Here is a 16917-nt window from a genome sequence, read left to right as displayed (position 1 = left end):
TGACGTTCTGAGGCGTCGCCTCCTGGTGGAGGGAGTCAGAGACGTCTTCCCCATGATGGTGTCGCCTACCGACCCAGACTGAGACCATGTAGGGGTTCAGGAAGCCTCTGCAGCTGTTTAGAGTTAATTAGCCAATCAATATTTCACTATATTCTGGTTTGTTTAACCGCATCATACACATGCATGTGTAGTTCAACAAACATTGGGTTATTCCGTCCATCCTCTAAACCTGCTAGTCTGTGCCGGGTCGGGTGCTGCTGCCAGAGGCGGGTCCACCTGGACACGTCGCCATCCCACAATATTGTTATGGAGTAATGTCATTTGTTTCTAAACCCCATTCAAAAATTGTCCCTCATTATGTAGATTTATCACAGACTTGGTTTTGTTTTTCAGGTTTTCATACAGCTAATGGAAAGCTAACCTTCAGCTTTTTCATTAATTACGTCTCATGAGAGGATTTCTACTACAGAACCGTAAATGGACTCAATGCTCGGTCTGCGTAGATTTAAGGCATCGCTGCAGTTTTTCTCTCTAATTTCATGGCAGTTCCACATCCCCTCCAAACCAGGAACTGATCCTGAACATCTGACCTACTGAGAGGACCTTCCAGACGCATCCACAGTTCTAATCCCATGTTTTCAATATTTCTATGCATTTGTCACTAGAGGACACGTTGTGAAGTCTTCAGCCTGACACTGAGCACCAACCCGCCTGTCCTCTGAGGCCCTTTCTGTTCTCCACGTCTGTCATAGAAGCCACAGGTCTGTCCTTTAACCAGCCTCTCATGTCCGTGTCCATCTTCCAGCGCCTCCGGTCAGACTCGCATCGCAGCCCTCCGTCCTGACACTGATGCACTATGATTATGGCTAACCAGAATATTTCCTGCCTGCATGCACCAGCCTCTATATATAACCGTGACACTGGGCTGTTTACGAAGAGCCGAAGCCACAGACACGCTCTCCTCTCAGCTGCGTCTGGACTCAAACAGCGACTCAAACAGCGTGGGGAGCTTACTGGACGAATCCAAAGCGGTCGATGACTTTGTACAGGCGGAAGTTGGTGTCCTCCCAGGGCTCCACCGTGGCCTCTTTCCCCTGGAAAACAGCAGAGAGGAAAACATAACATCAGACACTAGTTTTAACCACACATTCAACTTAAAACGTGTGATTCACTGAACCCGACCCAAACTATCACGGTGAACATTTGGTTTTACCATCTTGATTTCTATAGAGTGGTTTGAGGAAATATTTAACACCTCAAAGTTCTAATCAAAGCCCTTAAAAATGGTAAATGTAACTAGTTTGACGACCCCAAAGCGTCGTTCACACCCCGACAGTGGTGAGCTATGCTAGCAGAGGCACCACCGGACCCTCTGACCACCACCAGCAGGGTGAAGGACAACGACTGAGATGCTAGCAGGAGGGGATCAAACTGGCAACCCACCAATCGCAGGACGGACTCCCCAACTCCTGCGCCAGTGTAGCCCATAATAATCAAGCTCCATCATATATCAGAGCTCTGATTACCCCGTATGTTCCTAACAGAGCACTTCGCTCTCAGACTGCAGGTCTGCTGGTGGTTCCTAGAGTCTCTAAAAGTAGAATGGGAGGCAGATCCTTTAGCTATCAGGCTCCTCTCCTGTGGAACCAACTCCCAGTTTTGGTCCGTGAGGCAGACACCCCGTCTACTTTTAAGACTAATCTTAAAACTTTCCTTTGTGACAAAGCTTCTAGTCAGAGTGGCTCATGTTACCCTGAGCTATCTCTATAGTTCTGCTGCTATAGGCTTAGGCTGCTGGAGGACATCAAGGTCTATTTCTCTCACTCTGCTGAGTTCTCCTACTGCTCTCCGATGATCCATTACCTGCTATTAACTTCATGTTCTCTCTGTTTTAGATTTAGTTTTAGACGTGGCTTCTTCCTGCAGTTGGCTGAACTGCTACCATCAGCCTCTTCATGTCCTCAGTGAGCCGATGCATCCAGCCGGGTTTTCTTAGTATAAAAGCTTTTTTCTAATTGTAATAATAAACTGAACCTGACTGCTTTGTTTTATGATGAGGGTTTTATTGGAATGGATGTAACCTGTCTGTGAAATGGAACTGGAATTAATATGCATTACATTATTTTTCTTAAGTACTTTGATGTATTTGTTGTTATACGTAATAAATTAAACGACACAGAGGAAACGCACTGCAGACATGAAGATAGGGAGGTGCAGAATGACATGAAACCATTCCATAAGAGCAACTATCCCCCAACTTTGAGGTGAACTGTTCTCAAACACACCTGTGGATCTGTTGTGGAAAGAGTTCAGACCCTGAAGGTCCCGCTTTGTTTACTATTGTTTGTCGTTCAGCAGGGGGAAGTTCTTCTGTGTTTTTTTTAGGGGTATTTGATAACTGCGCATGTCAGAGCGGTTCTATTCTGAATAAAGTCAGGTGCGTATACATGCACATTTTTATCGGATCAATTGATTGTGTACCTATATAAATGGTACAATCTGAATATTTAATCCGAATACATTTTAATCCCATCGTGAAATTTTGTGCGTGTAACATAGCTACTGTCATTATGAACACTCCACACACAATGTTGCTCCTTATGGACTGAAAGAGAAAACTAAAAATTAAGCTACAGCTTAAATGAATAAACAGCCCTGCTCCATCTTAAAAACATAATAATCACATTTTGATCCGAGCATCGAACTCATCTGATGCAGGTTTAGGACCGCTGAATCGGGCTCTGAGGTAGTCGTGCTTTGATTGACTGAGGGCAGCCTGGACTTTAATGCCCTTGGGGAAAACGTGTCGGCGTTAGAGTGTAGACACGCAGAAAACAGTGTGAAGGAGTCAAGTTAACAGGTGTGAAATTAAACAGCCAGACAATCATCTTCATCACTGTCTGAGCCTCGAGTCTGAAAGGAGTGGTAGGTTAATTCACTCGTGGAGCAGGAAATGGAAAACCTAGAGTTTTATAGAGATGATGTAACAAAGAGCATAAAGATTAAATGATAAAAATTATAAATACACAAACACTTCATTAATATCTGTTTAATTTGAGTCTTTGTAGACTTAAAATGTCTGCTGTACTGAGGTGTGAGACACAGCACAAAATAAGACTACAATGTTAAGAATGCTAATTTTTGGTGATTGAGCCCATTATACCTTATTTCTAATGTAATGGCCCGTCCAAAGCTCCAATACTGAATCTGTATTTGAATTCAAGCTCAGATGAAAGGGTTAAGTTATCTTTGGTTAACAAAAATACAGGAAATAATAGTTTTCTGTATTGGAATATGCTGCATTTCCAACAGCGTGATCTTTATTTATGAGATTAGTCACCAAGATAGATACATTTTTCAATCTTGTATATGTATGGAGGACCAATCCTGCCATAATTCACAATACATTCAGAGATTAAAAAAATAAAACACTCAAAATATTTACAGGGCTAAAAAGTGGCTAAAATGTAAAATCGTGTGCCAATAAATGCAACAAAATCTATATTTCTACATCAATGTTGAAGCAAACAGTGGGGCGTGAAGTAATGATGGGCGCGGGGGGGTGGTTGGTGGGGGGCTGTTTGGTCTGAAGCTGCAGTCTGATAGCAGCGATTCTCAGTAATCCTCAGATCAACGCGTAGGATTCTCTCCATTCAGGGCACTAGAGAGCTTTACGATTTGTTAAATTATATTTATTTAGACCGACGGACAGAAACCGGAATCTGTTCTGCTAAAACAGGAAGTGACCATTCTACCAATAAAAGCCACTAGAAATCTAACTAAATCCATCAGAATATTTCTCACTTACATTTCCAGACATTGCCCAGCATGGTGAGCTGGTTTAGAACATTAACAGCTGGAAACATTCTGTGGTTTCCTGGTTATTCTGTACGTTAGCAGCTAGTTAGCTCTATGCTAGCTGCGTTAGCAGTGTGGTTGGAGACTGATGTTATATACTAAAGCAAAAAGTAGTATACTAGAAGCTCATTTTATGAAGTATACATAAGTATAAGCTGAAGTCTTAGTAATAATGTACTTAGTCTTAGACTTTTGTTTGTATTTTTCAGTACAAGTCAAGCATACTCCACTATAATTTTAAGTATATGAAATATAGTTTATAAAAAGTAAACCTCATGTACACTGCCTCATTTTAAGTATGAATTAAGTATACTATACTATTAACTATTTTTTGCTAAGGGCTGTATTCAATAAATAAACCATTTGTGGTTAAAATGTCAGATTTAACGTCAGTATCACTTTGTTCATGTGATTAATGTAAAGGTCTAGATCTGTGGTTTAAATTTGTGTTTATTGAGGATTATCAAATACTAAAGATTGATGACGTGTGAAATCACTGGGCAATAAACAACCAGAACTGGTTAATATTATTCAGAGAACAGCTTCACTGCATAACGTAGCTGTGAAAATTTGTTGATGAATAATAATAAACTTCTGAACGAGTATAAAACTCAATGTAGCATTAATTTGTCTTTAATATTATTGGCTTCATATTAGTTTTGGCATATTTTCAGCTTCTCTATTTTCTGTGTATTTTATTGATAAGGTTCATGTCCAGCTAAAACCACCGTGTCGTCTTTCCAGAGATAGAAGCTGCCGTCTTTAATCTATTTGGTCTGACTGCTGGCTAAACATCCTTTAGACTGTTAATATCATATAGTTTATTTAAAATGTGGCGATGCTGAAAAGTTCTAGTTGTTAGAAGTCGGTGTTATAGAACGTCTTTAACTGTTATAAAATGTAAAAGTGATTCTGGGTAATCTTAAGAGTGACTGTTTAGATGCATTAAGAGAGAAAAACTATAAAAGTTTAGTTTCTGACCCGTTTTGTTGGGCTGGAGGGCCTGAAATGTTTTCATTCTTCAAACTACATAACTATTGTATTTTTCTCTTTGCTTTAATACATTTCTTTTGTTTAAACCACTTAATTTCAATAATGCATTTTACTTGAACTCCATTTTTCTCTCAAAAATCCACTTTTCCGTCACCAAGCTTCCTGCATGAGCAGCGGAGCTAAAGAGTTTTGACACTCCTGTTGGAATGTATGGTTTTAATTAAATAAAAACGGATTTCAAACTTCTCCCCAGCTTTAAAGTGAGAACCAATAACCTGCTAGCATAACAGCATAGTCTTGATGAGTACTCTTTCTATATTTACCTCTACCAAGCCTCTATTTTTTTTAACTGGTACTAATACAGAAATTGGAGACTAACGTGAATAACGCTCTGGTTCTGCACCGTCTGCAGGAATTAAATGCCAAACAGGAAGGGCAGGTTGTGGCTCCGCGCCTCAGTCCGACCACCAGATGTTGAGGTGAAATATCTAAAAGCTCATCTTGTCTCAGTTTGCCCACCCAGCTTTTGCACTGCTGCCTCAGCACAAACTCACTATTTTAAATAAATAACTCGCTCATGGAAGCATATTTACACCGCAGGAACATTTCAGGAGAAGAAAACATTTACCTAAGAGCAATCGCTTATGTTAGTAAAGTTAGGGCAGGGTGACTCAGTCCTCGTTTTAGTGCTCTTCACTCAACATATTCTGTTTTTTTCTTAAAAATGAAGTTGGGATTTTAACACAAATGAAGCCCCACTAGTCTAAAATGTCAAAAAGCGCTCAGAACCAGCTAATGCGCTTTGATTGTGGCTCCTTGTGCTCGCCACTCGAACACACGCCTCCATCCCCCTTCACTGCTAAGGAGGCCGCCTGAGAACAAGAACTTAGTGAAGAGCTCCTCCTCAGGTTTACTGTCCACCAGGGCAGCGCCATCCTATAATACTAATATCTGCTCTGGACGTATGGCACAGCTTTCTATAGGTCAGGCTTTACACTGCAAAAACGGATCTAAAAATAAGTGAAATGTTCTTAAAGTTAGTGTTTTAATCCTTGATTTGAGCAGGTAAATAAGATTATCTGCCAACGATATGAGTATTTTGAGCCCTAAAATAAGATAATTAGACATCCTGCACTTAAAATAAGATGATGGAGATGAGTTGTTCCTATTTTAAGTGCAAACATCTTATTCCATTGGCAAATTATCTTATTTACCTGCTTAAATCAAGGACAAAAACACTCATTTTAAAGAATATTTTACCTATTTCCAGTTCCGTTTTTGCAGTGTACAAATGGAAGCTGAAGAAAGTGTTAGGATGATGCATGCATGGATGGAAATATATCATTAAATATTAATATGTTTCTATACTTATCTGGAAAATATTAAACTAAATTCAATATTCTTCCATATTGAGTAATAACCTACTGTATGATAAAAAATCAAAATGCTATTTTTATTTAATTTTTTAGCAGCAGTGGTAATATGAGTTTATATAAAAGAAAAATATTTGAATACAGTTAACGATTTTCCAACACAAGAATAAGAATTTACCATAAAAAAAATTGGCTGGACGATATAGAAAAAGAGCATAATGATATAATAGAAATCAGATTGATCGATAATTATCATAAAATTCAAAACATACATTTTAAGTGCAGCCCTGGACATTTTCTGCTGTTGCCTAATTACCTGTTTTTAAATAAATATAACGCTGAATTGAAACACAGCCCTTGTCAGTAAGTCTTAAAATAAGAACTTTTGAAGCTTGGTGACGGAGCGTTCCTCCGTCGGCGTTTGTGATTGGCTGGGAGGATGTAGTCACTAGTATTAATCTACCAGATAGGCTGCAATGCAAAAGGAAGGAAAACTTTTTCTATTGAACTTTTTATTGAATCCCACGTCTTTAAATCGATATATATCGTTATTGAATCATCAACCACCCCTAATATATAAATCATTGTGCAATAATTTGGTAGCATGCTCCTTTAAATGAATTAATGTATTTAGACCTTGCTAAGCCATCCTGTCGACACTCCTTCACTTTTAGTAATCACTCTATGCCGATGAAGTCACAGTACCCAATTTCTTCTCCTCTGATTAAACCAAGTGGAAAAAAATACCGTTTTCTATAGTGATGCAACATTTTCTTTAAAGGCACAGGGGTTATATCTGGTTAAGGCAAAAAATATGAAGATTTTAACAAGACTTAATTAGGACAAAATCAATAAGTAGGCATGTTTTTACAGAACCCCTGTCACTGGGCCGCCTGTGAAGCTAACAGTTAGCGTTAGCTTATTTTGTCCGGGCGGTTTACGTCGTTGATGTACAATCAAGAGCTTTACGGACTTTCTATGTTCCTCTGAAACATCCGTGTGGTACTGTTAGCTTAGCATGTAGCATCGCTACGCTCACGGTCTAATTTCAGCGTAATTTTAAAAACATTCAGCGTAACGTCCCGTGAAAATGTGCTAGCGAGAACCTTGTTAGTTGGAGTTTCTGGCGTAAACAAGTGGCTATTTAAGAATCTCAGCATTTTTGGAGGATCAAATTTACGTATTTTTGTGCTAATTTACCTCATTCGGGCTGTCTGTGTCCGTGCAGCTAATATTTTAACCGATAACATCAGCTTATTTCGTCTGGGAGGTTTATTACTTCACTTTTGCCGATACAGGAGTTTTACCGATCTACTCAAGTCAATAACAAACTTCAGCATCGCAGAGTTAGCTTGTAGCGTTAGCTTAGCATGTGGCATCGTACGCATTTGCTTCTGCCTTTTAGAGAAAGTTCCTCTGAAGGCTTTGTGTTTCTTAGCAGAGTTTAAACTTCCAGCAGCAGATCGTTGTTGAGATACACGACTACATCGATTTAGATGCAAATAAGCATCTTTTAATAATTCATTTTTTAGTTTCTATTATATCTAAACGGATTATTCTGACTAGCCAGCACCGAGCTTCATCCTCAGTGTTGATTTTACAGCCTTGTGAATCGCTGCAGATTCTGTGGTTATTAAAATGTGTTCCAGGCAATAAGGAGGAGATTTATGGAGGCACTGACCACAGCGTTATTAGGAAGTTAGTGAGAGGAATGCAGCTGTGGAAACTAACAAGTGAAGGAGCTAATGAGCAGGTTTAGTCTCTACCTTGTCATATTTGGCGACGATGTCAGCCCGCTCCTGGTCCAGTTTCACCGCCGCATCCTGCTCCGTATCAGAAGCTGCAGAGAAAAAGAGAAAAAGACGGAAACGGATAAGAAAAACATTCCTTATACACAATGGAAGGGTTCAGATCTTAAAGGTTTCATGTCTGTGCAGCTTTTTGCTCATATATTCACTGATTTCCAACCAGAACCTGGCTCTGGGCATCAGGGTGGGCTCTAGACTTCATTTCTATAGATGAAATGGTTGCTGAGGCAGTTTCACTCTTTAATTAGATTATTTAGATTCTCTGTATTTTATCTACATAACAGTAACAGCTAGGAGCACCGGGTCTCTGGACCGGTTACTCTTTGGCCAGACAGCAAAATAAAACTAATATTTAGATGATCAACTTCTGCATTCAAATCCTTTTTATTGATCTGATGTAACGCTCTAATGCTCCGAGGAACATAATTTCAATCATCTGAAACCAGAATTATCAAAAGTAATAGATGGATATGACGCTGTGTGTGACAGACGGATACAAGTTTGACTTTTTGGACTGAATTCCTTCTGATCCATCGTCCAGTTTCTAAAGATGCAGCAGTAAAGAACGGTCCAGCCCTCATCTCGCTATATTAGAGCTGCTTTTAATTTGTATTTCTCCAGACTTTCTAAGAGTCTTTCAGAGATTTTTTTATTGGACTTTTGGCTAATGTTAATTAACATTATAAATATCAATTAATGTAATCAATTATTTAGATCTATTTAGTTGAAGCTTCAGAAATTACCACAGAGCAAGTATTATTTTAGACACATATTACCTAAAACCTGGAATACAGCAGATGATAAACTGGTCAGCTGTGAGGACAGCGAGGAAAATAAGTGAGAAAGCAGCAAATTTACAAAGATTACTATATGCAGAAGAAGAAGTTTCAAATTGTCGTGTTACTGTAAAGTGCTTTATAAATTAACTTGCCTTGTCTTGGCTAAAGCTGCCCAGAAGCTTTAGAGACGGGGACGGTTTAAAACTTTACCGTTTACTACTGAAAACGGCCTTTTTGATGTTTAGCTGCTGAAGGCTGAGCTTCTGACTGGGAGCCAGGCTCCTGCCTCTGATTCCTCTCAGCCTTTGTTTTTCTGTCACCGCAGGCTTGCTGTGGTGTTCCAGCCAGGAACGCTCCCTCCTCCTCCTGAGAGGAGTCAGCCTGACCTCAGCCTGGGAGACGGACTCCTTTCAAGAGCAACAGCGACGTCACCCATGGCATCCAAACACGGCCAAGCTCTCACAGCTTCTCTGGGCTGGAAACCAGCGGCTTTAAAACACACACTTCCCCAGTCAGACTGGCAGTTCCTGAATCAGTTCCTGAATCAGTTCCTGAATCAGTTCCTGAATCAGTTCCTGATGCACTGAATCCGTTTCCAAGTCAGTGCCCAAGTCAGTTTCTGTACCAGTTCCTGGATCACTTTCTGAGTCAGTTCCTGGTGCACTGAGTCAGTTCTTGAGTCAGTTCCTGAATCACTTTCTGAGTCACTTTCTGAGTCACTTTCTGAGTCAGTGCACAGTGGGCAGCTGCAAACACGGTACTGTGACATGTTCGCATGTTGCATTTATGTTGAACCTGTGCAATAATGCAGGCATTTAATAAATCACAGCTTCCTGCAGGGAGACAGCTGCAACTAAACACACAGCTGAAAGATTTTAATTCCCAAAACACACCCCTTCATCTTTAAGTCTGTTAATGTGCAAAAGCGATGAAATGATGTTTTCATATTGCAAAGATCAGACATGCAGAAATAAATGTGACTGGCTCTTTAGACAATTTAGCCAACTGCTAAGGGCGCTCTAGGGATGTACTGTAGTGTTTATTCCTGTTGATTTACATTTTTCTGGCTCACAGGAAATAAAACCCCAAATCTCACCTCACAAAATTTGATTACAATTTCTCTTTGTTTCAGAAATGTGGATCTAATGGAAAGTATTTCCATCTGTGGGGTTGACGGACCCTCTCACTGAGCAGAACCGTCTGGCTCCCAGAACTGGAGCACCTCAAACCGTCACTGCCAGCAGCGACCAACTTTAATCCTAAAGTCTCCTTCAACTGTCGGGTTAAAGCGCTGATTCTGTTCCTCCGGCCCGTTTCTCAGCCTTTTATCCAGTCAGTCTCTGACTTCCTGTCCGGGTCTCTGGGGTCCAGAGGAGGAAAGGCTGCGCTCGCATTCCCCAGACGCCACCAACAAACACGCTGCTTATTGAGCCGGCTGCAGTTTTATGACGGGATGGTTGCTGAGGGGGGGGGGGGGGGGGGGCTCTGGATGCCTGCTGGTTCCCATGGAGAGCTGAGAGGATTCAGTCCTTCCTTCATCGACACGTTCCTGATGGATCAAGGTTCTGAGCTTTATGGCGACGTTAGAAATGCTTTTCAGGCTGTTTGACGTGACGAAGGAGATTAAAGCGTTCTCCAGACCACAGGAGGGTAATAGCTGTGGACATTTAATCTGAGGTCTGATTGCTGCGGTTTGGCTAATCTAATCTGTGGTGAACTAAATTAATAACCCGCCTACAGGAACATGGCAGGCCTGCTGCTAAATCAGCCACCAAAGCTTAAACCGCGTTGCGGTTTCCTCGTTTTGGTAGAACCGGTCTGAACTCTGCAGCTAAAACTAACAGGAGCTGGAAAAGGAAACGGCAGCGTGTGAAATCGTTTCACAGCTTTCCTTCACCTGTAATCTCTCCTAAGAAAGGAGCAGACCTGCTGGGAGGAAATGTAAAACACAACAAGCTGAAATAAGCCGTGTGCAGCAGCCAGTTTAATGCTACAGTCCAGCATGGTGGTGGTGGCATCATGCTGTGGGCCGTTTGCCTCCAGCTGCAGCGGCCTTTGGTCCAGGAGGACGGAGTTATGACCGCTTCCAAAACAAAACCTGCTCAGAATGTATTAGAACTTCCTTCTTTCAGCACGACGGCGACCCAAAGCGTAGATCTAGAGCAGCCAAACTATAACCAGGACAAGATGGCCGCTATGGAAGGCCCGGCCTGAGCCATGACAGGAAGTCTCTGGGGTTATATGAGGAGACGTCCTCGTACTCAGACTCCACATCCAGTCAACATGTGGACACATGGACATTTTAAATGGTGCAACCAGATTCTTCCTGTTTCCAATGGAGCTGCAGGGATTAGAGTTCACATCGCAGGTGGAGAACGTTGAGAAACGTTCATCTGGACCATCACCAGAACATTTGTGTTGACGTTTATACCCACATGGATCAGCTGCAGGAATGTGTGGATCAGCAGTTCTGCAGCGTGTCAGTTCCTCCTCATGGTTAGCCACCAAAGAGCTGAAGTGAAAACTGTCCTCAGGGAGGAAGCTCTCAAAGGTTCCTCTCAAACATCAGCAGCTAAACATTAACTAAAGGAGCAGCTCCAGAACCTCCCAGGGCTCATCAGAGACTCCTTAGACCCAAAAGTCACAGGATTTAAACACCTGGGATTTTTTACCTGGGTAATTTGTGTTTTCTTAAAAGGACTGAGGACATTGAAATGAGCCTAGAACCCGCAGTAGACCTCCAGTCCAGCAGGTGGCAGTAACAGAAAGCCTAAATATGAAGCTCAGTGCTAATCGTCCCCTCCCTGTCCAGCTGCTGTGATAATGAGCCGTCTTCCTCCCTGGAGGCAGCAGTAATAACAGGAGCTCGTGTTTTCTGGCCACAATAATTCAACCGCAGCTCAGCAGCAGCTTCATTGCTTCAATGATTAAAACTAGAAACTGGGCCCAGATGATGTTAACCTGCAAACTGGAGACATTTAAACTGAAGCTTTTCACTTTCATCCTGTTTCCAGCCTGCTTGGAACGTCCAGCTTTCTTTAACTAATAATAATAATTAAAAAACTGCTTAAATGTGAAGCATTTCTCTTTCTCACCGGCTGCTAATTAAAGTCAGACTGAAGCACCTTTAAGGAACACAGCAGCCAATGAGACGATGAGATGTTTTATTACCGCTCTGGGCTGCGTAACAGAATCTAAACGCGTTTCTAAGCCGTTGGGACGGGTTCTTCTTCTCCAGGGTCACATTTCCTGGTTTATACTTTGTTTCTAAACCCAGGGTTATAGTTCTGCTGAGTTCTGCAGAGGAAGCATGGGTCCAGCTACCAGGGCTGGATGTGAAGGAGAGCAGTGGGTCCATCTCATAATTTGCATTCTGCCATCAGAGCTTCACATCTGCAGGTGAAGCGTGAGCTGCTCATGGTTCTCTGTGGGGGTCTGCAGCGGTCAGCGTGACGTCAGCAGCCTCTGCACAGCAGCAGGAAGTAAGGAGGCATTTAAAGCCATCGTGTAGCAGAATCTGCCGACGCGTCTAAAACGCAGAGCTTCACACGGCAGTGAGAGATTCTGCAGGTCGGTTCCACGTCAGGAATCACCACAGAGGTTCTGTGTCCAGCGTCCAAAGATCAACCCCCCCCCCCCCCCAGGCTTTACCTCCTCTAAGGTGATCCAGCAGCTCCTGCGGGCGCGCCTCGGTCCGCATCGGTCACGGTTCCGCCTGATCCCAGACGTCAGGAACGCCGGCGGCCTCACGCCGTGGCGCTCAGCGCCGCTCCGACACAAAGAGGCGGAGAGACGCGGCATCACAATGCCGCCGTTTGTGGCAGGAATGGGCCTACGGACTCTGGCAGAGAGTCGCTCCCACTCACAGCATTCCCCCCCCCCACCCAGCAGCACAACGGGCCGCTTTCAGAACCTCCCAGAGGGAACCGGGCCTTCCAGACCATCAGGAACATACAGACACTTTTCTCTCTCTGCGTCTCTGAGGGAAGCGAGCAGCTTGAGACGTGATGATGGAGAACAGGAAGGAGTTCTGCTCTAATCGCAGTTTTATCTGCTGCATCAGGGCAGGAAAATCTCTGAGGAGCTCCAGGATCACAGAGATGAAGGGCGGGGGGGGGGGGGGGCAGATGTTTCTGTTCCTGCTGGTAAAAACGTGACAGTTTCTGATCTATGGGAGGAAAACGTTCTCTGAGCTGCTGCAGGTCCATCATTTGCTGGTTTTACCCTGCAAGGTTAAGCTTACAGTCAATAAGCTGCTAAGTTTATTAAAAGCCATCCTAAACATGATATATAAACATTTATATGTAACTTATAGAAATTATAATCTGACTTTATTCATTTTTTTGACTTCAAAACAACATAAGCCATCAGTTTTTTGAAACGACTCCAGATTAATGGACGTTTTGACGCCTTTAAAGCCAAAGTAGCGGCAGGAAGAGGAGCGGCCAGGATTAACAGACATCAGAGGCAAACGGTTGATTTGAACGTGATTTAACACTCGGTAGCGAATAACCCAGAACTTTGCTTTATTTTATCAGTTTGGAATTTTAAACGGTGAACCATGGAGAAGATTTATAATCTGGAAGCTACACCGAGGGCTGCTGTTAGCGTTAGCCATGCTAACTGCTAAACAAAAGTGTTACTGGTTTAAAAATTGCTAAATTGCAGAATGTCATCATTTCCTATTTGCATCATCACTAAACTACAAGTCAAAGTTCTGCAAAAAACACAGACTTTCTCCCCAAAATGGGATCCCATCCATGGCAGAACCAGAAGAACGCGGCGTTTAACTCTGTAGAACCGCCATTATCGGGCCGAGCAGACGAGTTATCTCGAGTTAGATCTGGATCTGGACCCGGACTGGTGCTGGTCGGGTCTGATGGTTCTGATGGGTCGTGGCTACATGGTGAAGGTAAAACTTTTAAAGCAGAACAGAAACTTATTTAAAGAAAAGACCATTGGTCAGATTTTCCTCTTTTTTCCTGAGTCTGTGTCGCTATAAATCTGAGAAAATCTCCACGTTGTTCATAAGATGCCGTTTTATTAAAGCGTGAGACGAGGTGCTTGAAATTATAATGTTAAATAAATATGTAAAATAAATAAGCTTTAAAAGGCATTAAAACATCTTGATATTTTACACTTAAAACACGTTTACTAAATTTAAACAGTTTTAAATGATTTACTTAGTGTATCACAGGGACTGATACCTGCATAAATGTATTTTTTTCTACTTTATTAATTAATATTTATTCGTCTGAACGCACTTGTTTAAATTTATTTATCTTCCAGATTTAAACATGGAAGCAGATTTTTCTGATTCCTGTACTCAGGTTTGAAAACGTGTTCATTTTTTTACATTTATGTGTTTAACTACCAGATTTATCTTCTTTAGTGTTTTCTATAATTTATTTCATTTTTAAGTAACATTTTTCTTAATTAGCTTAAAAGGCTTTTTAGGAACCAAAAGTAATCAGTTTTCTGCTGATTGTGTGCGTGTATATTAAAGGTTTTTGCATTAACTTCTATTTCCATAAAAAATATATTTTTACTATTTTAAATCATTTGTACTTAACTGCTTTGAGTTTTTAAAATAAATGCTTGTGTTTATTTATTTATTCAAAATGTGTCTCAACAATTTCTGGAATCTAAAATGTCCTAAAAGGAGGAAAATGTAGAAAATAGAGTTTTACAGAGTAATCTGTTGTTAAAGAAGCAAAAAGAAGAGAAATTGTCCACTTTGATAATTTAAAGCAATAAATTCAGCCTTTAGGAGAAAACTTCTGCTCTGAATGTTTTTTAACTCTTTGTTTAGTGGAAATGACTCTCAGCTCGGTTTAATACGACGTTTATCAGACGTTCCCTGAAAGTGCAGCAGGTTCCTGGTTCCTCTGCAGCAAACAGATCAACTTCCTCTCATTTAAGCTTTAAAGCTACAACCTTTTGCTCCAGATTTATTCCGCTTTATGGCGTCTAAACACCGATTTAAAGCTGCATCCGGACCCGGTTAGCGGTCCTGGTGCTCCGCTCAGAACCTGCAGAACTTTCATGCTCCTGATGGTTTCTTTCCTGAAGCTTCACAGGAAACAGGAAGTTAAAGCAGCAACTAAACAACAAACACAAGTTTCACTGGTGCAGAATGAAACCAAACAGTTTTCATCGCTTCCTGCTGAAACCAGAGCACCACGGCTCTGATTGGCTCGTTAACTGCATTTATTAAACTTAAACATTATGGTGAGCAGCAACACATTTGTTATTACAGAAAAAGCTGAATTTGTTGCGTTTTCCATTTTAGAACAACTCGCAGGTCAATAAATGTTATTAATAAGAGGATAAAATAATGCAGATATGGATCCTCACTGTTACGTCTTTATTTGTCCTGTCTCAGCATTTCAGTCTTTGGTGGACGTGTCACTGTGGGTCAATATTTTTTTATTCTCTTTCTGAAACAGCAAACCTTGCAGCTTTTACTCCCTCAGGTACGGTTGGTTGATTCTGGAGCTGCTCAGACAAACTGAGTCTCCAAAGATAATGAGGGGAAACTCTTTTAGGACCAGAGATGGAAAAGGGAAAACATGTCTTGGATTTGGCTCTGGGCTTTGACTAGGCCATCCTTTAACCTAAACCATCCCATAATGTGTGCTCAGAACGGTCAAGCCGTCATTCTGTCACCATTTCCAGCTGATCTTCCTCCTGAAGCAACAACAGGCTGCTCTCCATGCCTCATCAGGCTCTGGATCCACGGGAGGCTTCAGCGTCTGCCGCCCCCGCTGCCAGAGGCCTAAAGGTCACGTAAACCCCCCCCCCCCCACCCACCCCTCACATGGTTGTTTTGTTGCTTTGAGCGGAGAAGCAGAATATCGATGCAGGCTGTATGTAATGTCTGATGATCGGATCCATAATTAAGTCAGGATTTTTTCTGAAGTTTGAGGACGTTTCACTTTCCATCCAGAAATCTTTCTCAGTTCAAATGTCTGGAGTAGAAAGAGTTACAAGCGTTAGGGTCATAAATGTGATAAATGTCGTATTTATCACCAGTTTCGGGTTAATTTGCATGTTATCTAAGCCATAACACTGTCTTTTTGGGCAATAATATAAAGCTTGGAGCTCCACATTACTCCAGACATTTGAACTGAGAACGCTTTCTGGATGGGAAGCGAAACGTCTTCAAACTTCAGAAAAAAGTCCAGTTTTGTTTTTTATTTACCTTTTTTTGGAATTATCATTTCAATTCAATTCAATTTTATTTATATAGCGCCAGTCCATGAAACATGTTATCTCGAGGCACTTTACAAAGTCAAATTCAATCATTATACTGAGCAGTATAATTCTATATCAATTATACAGGTTGGTAAAAAATGTCCTATATAAGGGAACCCAGCAGGTTGCATCAAGTCTCTCCAAGCAGCATTCACTCCTCCTGAAAGAGCGTAGAGCCACAGTGGACAGTCGTCTGCATTGTTGATGGCTTTGCAGCAATCCCTCATACTGAGCATGCATGAAGCCACAGTGGAGAGGAAAACTCCCCTTTAACAGGGAGGAGAACCTCCAGCAGAACCAGAACCAGGCTCAGTGTGACTATAAATCACACTCTTTTTCATATGTTGGCTAATCCTGCAACTTATATTCAGCTAGCTCAATTTTAAATGGTAATTCATATTGACCAGCATGAACCAAGGAGCAAACATTACCGTCTGTAGCCACCAGAGGGCGATCTAGGCTTGTGAAAACTACATGCTGCTTTTTTACCACATAAAAATTAATTGAAACATTAACTTATAGACAACAAAGACTGAACACATGTTTGTTTGTTGTTTCACAGTTTCAGTCTGAAGGACTCAGACAGAGACAGAACTCTGTTATTGGGCTGTTCATGAAGCTAACAGCAGCTAGCGCTAGCTACAGCTCTGTTGTCCAGGTGCTTCATACCTGCGCTGATGGACGTGAGCTTCATGTTGCTCTGAAACATCCGTGTTGTACTGTTAGCTTAGCACGTAGCATCGTTACGCTAACGGTCTAATTTAGGCGTAAATTTAACAACTTTCATCGTTAGGTGGGATAAAACCTGCTGGTTGGAGCTGCTAATTTACTCCATTCATCCTCACAGGT

At 41.6% G+C, this 16917-nt stretch overlaps 1 protein-coding gene across 3 annotated transcripts in view; it reads right to left on the bottom strand.

Moving 5' to 3' along the window:
• Window positions 1-16917, bottom strand: part of usp6nl (USP6 N-terminal like) — a 56855-nt gene that overhangs the window by 13930 nt on the left and 26008 nt on the right. For all 3 annotated transcript variants that reach the window (XM_036148905.1, XM_036148906.1, XM_036148904.1), the window contains 2 exons: window positions 7991-8064; window positions 1015-1094 (listed from right to left, as the gene is read on the bottom strand). In XM_036148905.1, the coding sequence (XP_036004798.1) occupies window positions 1015-1094; window positions 7991-8064 (154 nt within the window). The remainder of the gene's footprint in view (window positions 1-1014; window positions 1095-7990; window positions 8065-16917) is intronic.

This window comes from Fundulus heteroclitus, chromosome 17 (assembly GCF_011125445.2).
Source record: "Fundulus heteroclitus isolate FHET01 chromosome 17, MU-UCD_Fhet_4.1, whole genome shotgun sequence".
NCBI classification, from domain to species: domain Eukaryota; kingdom Metazoa; phylum Chordata; class Actinopteri; order Cyprinodontiformes; family Fundulidae; genus Fundulus; species Fundulus heteroclitus.
The sequence above is the reverse complement of the archived record's forward strand: the minus strand, read 5'-3'. Positions and strand labels throughout refer to the sequence as shown.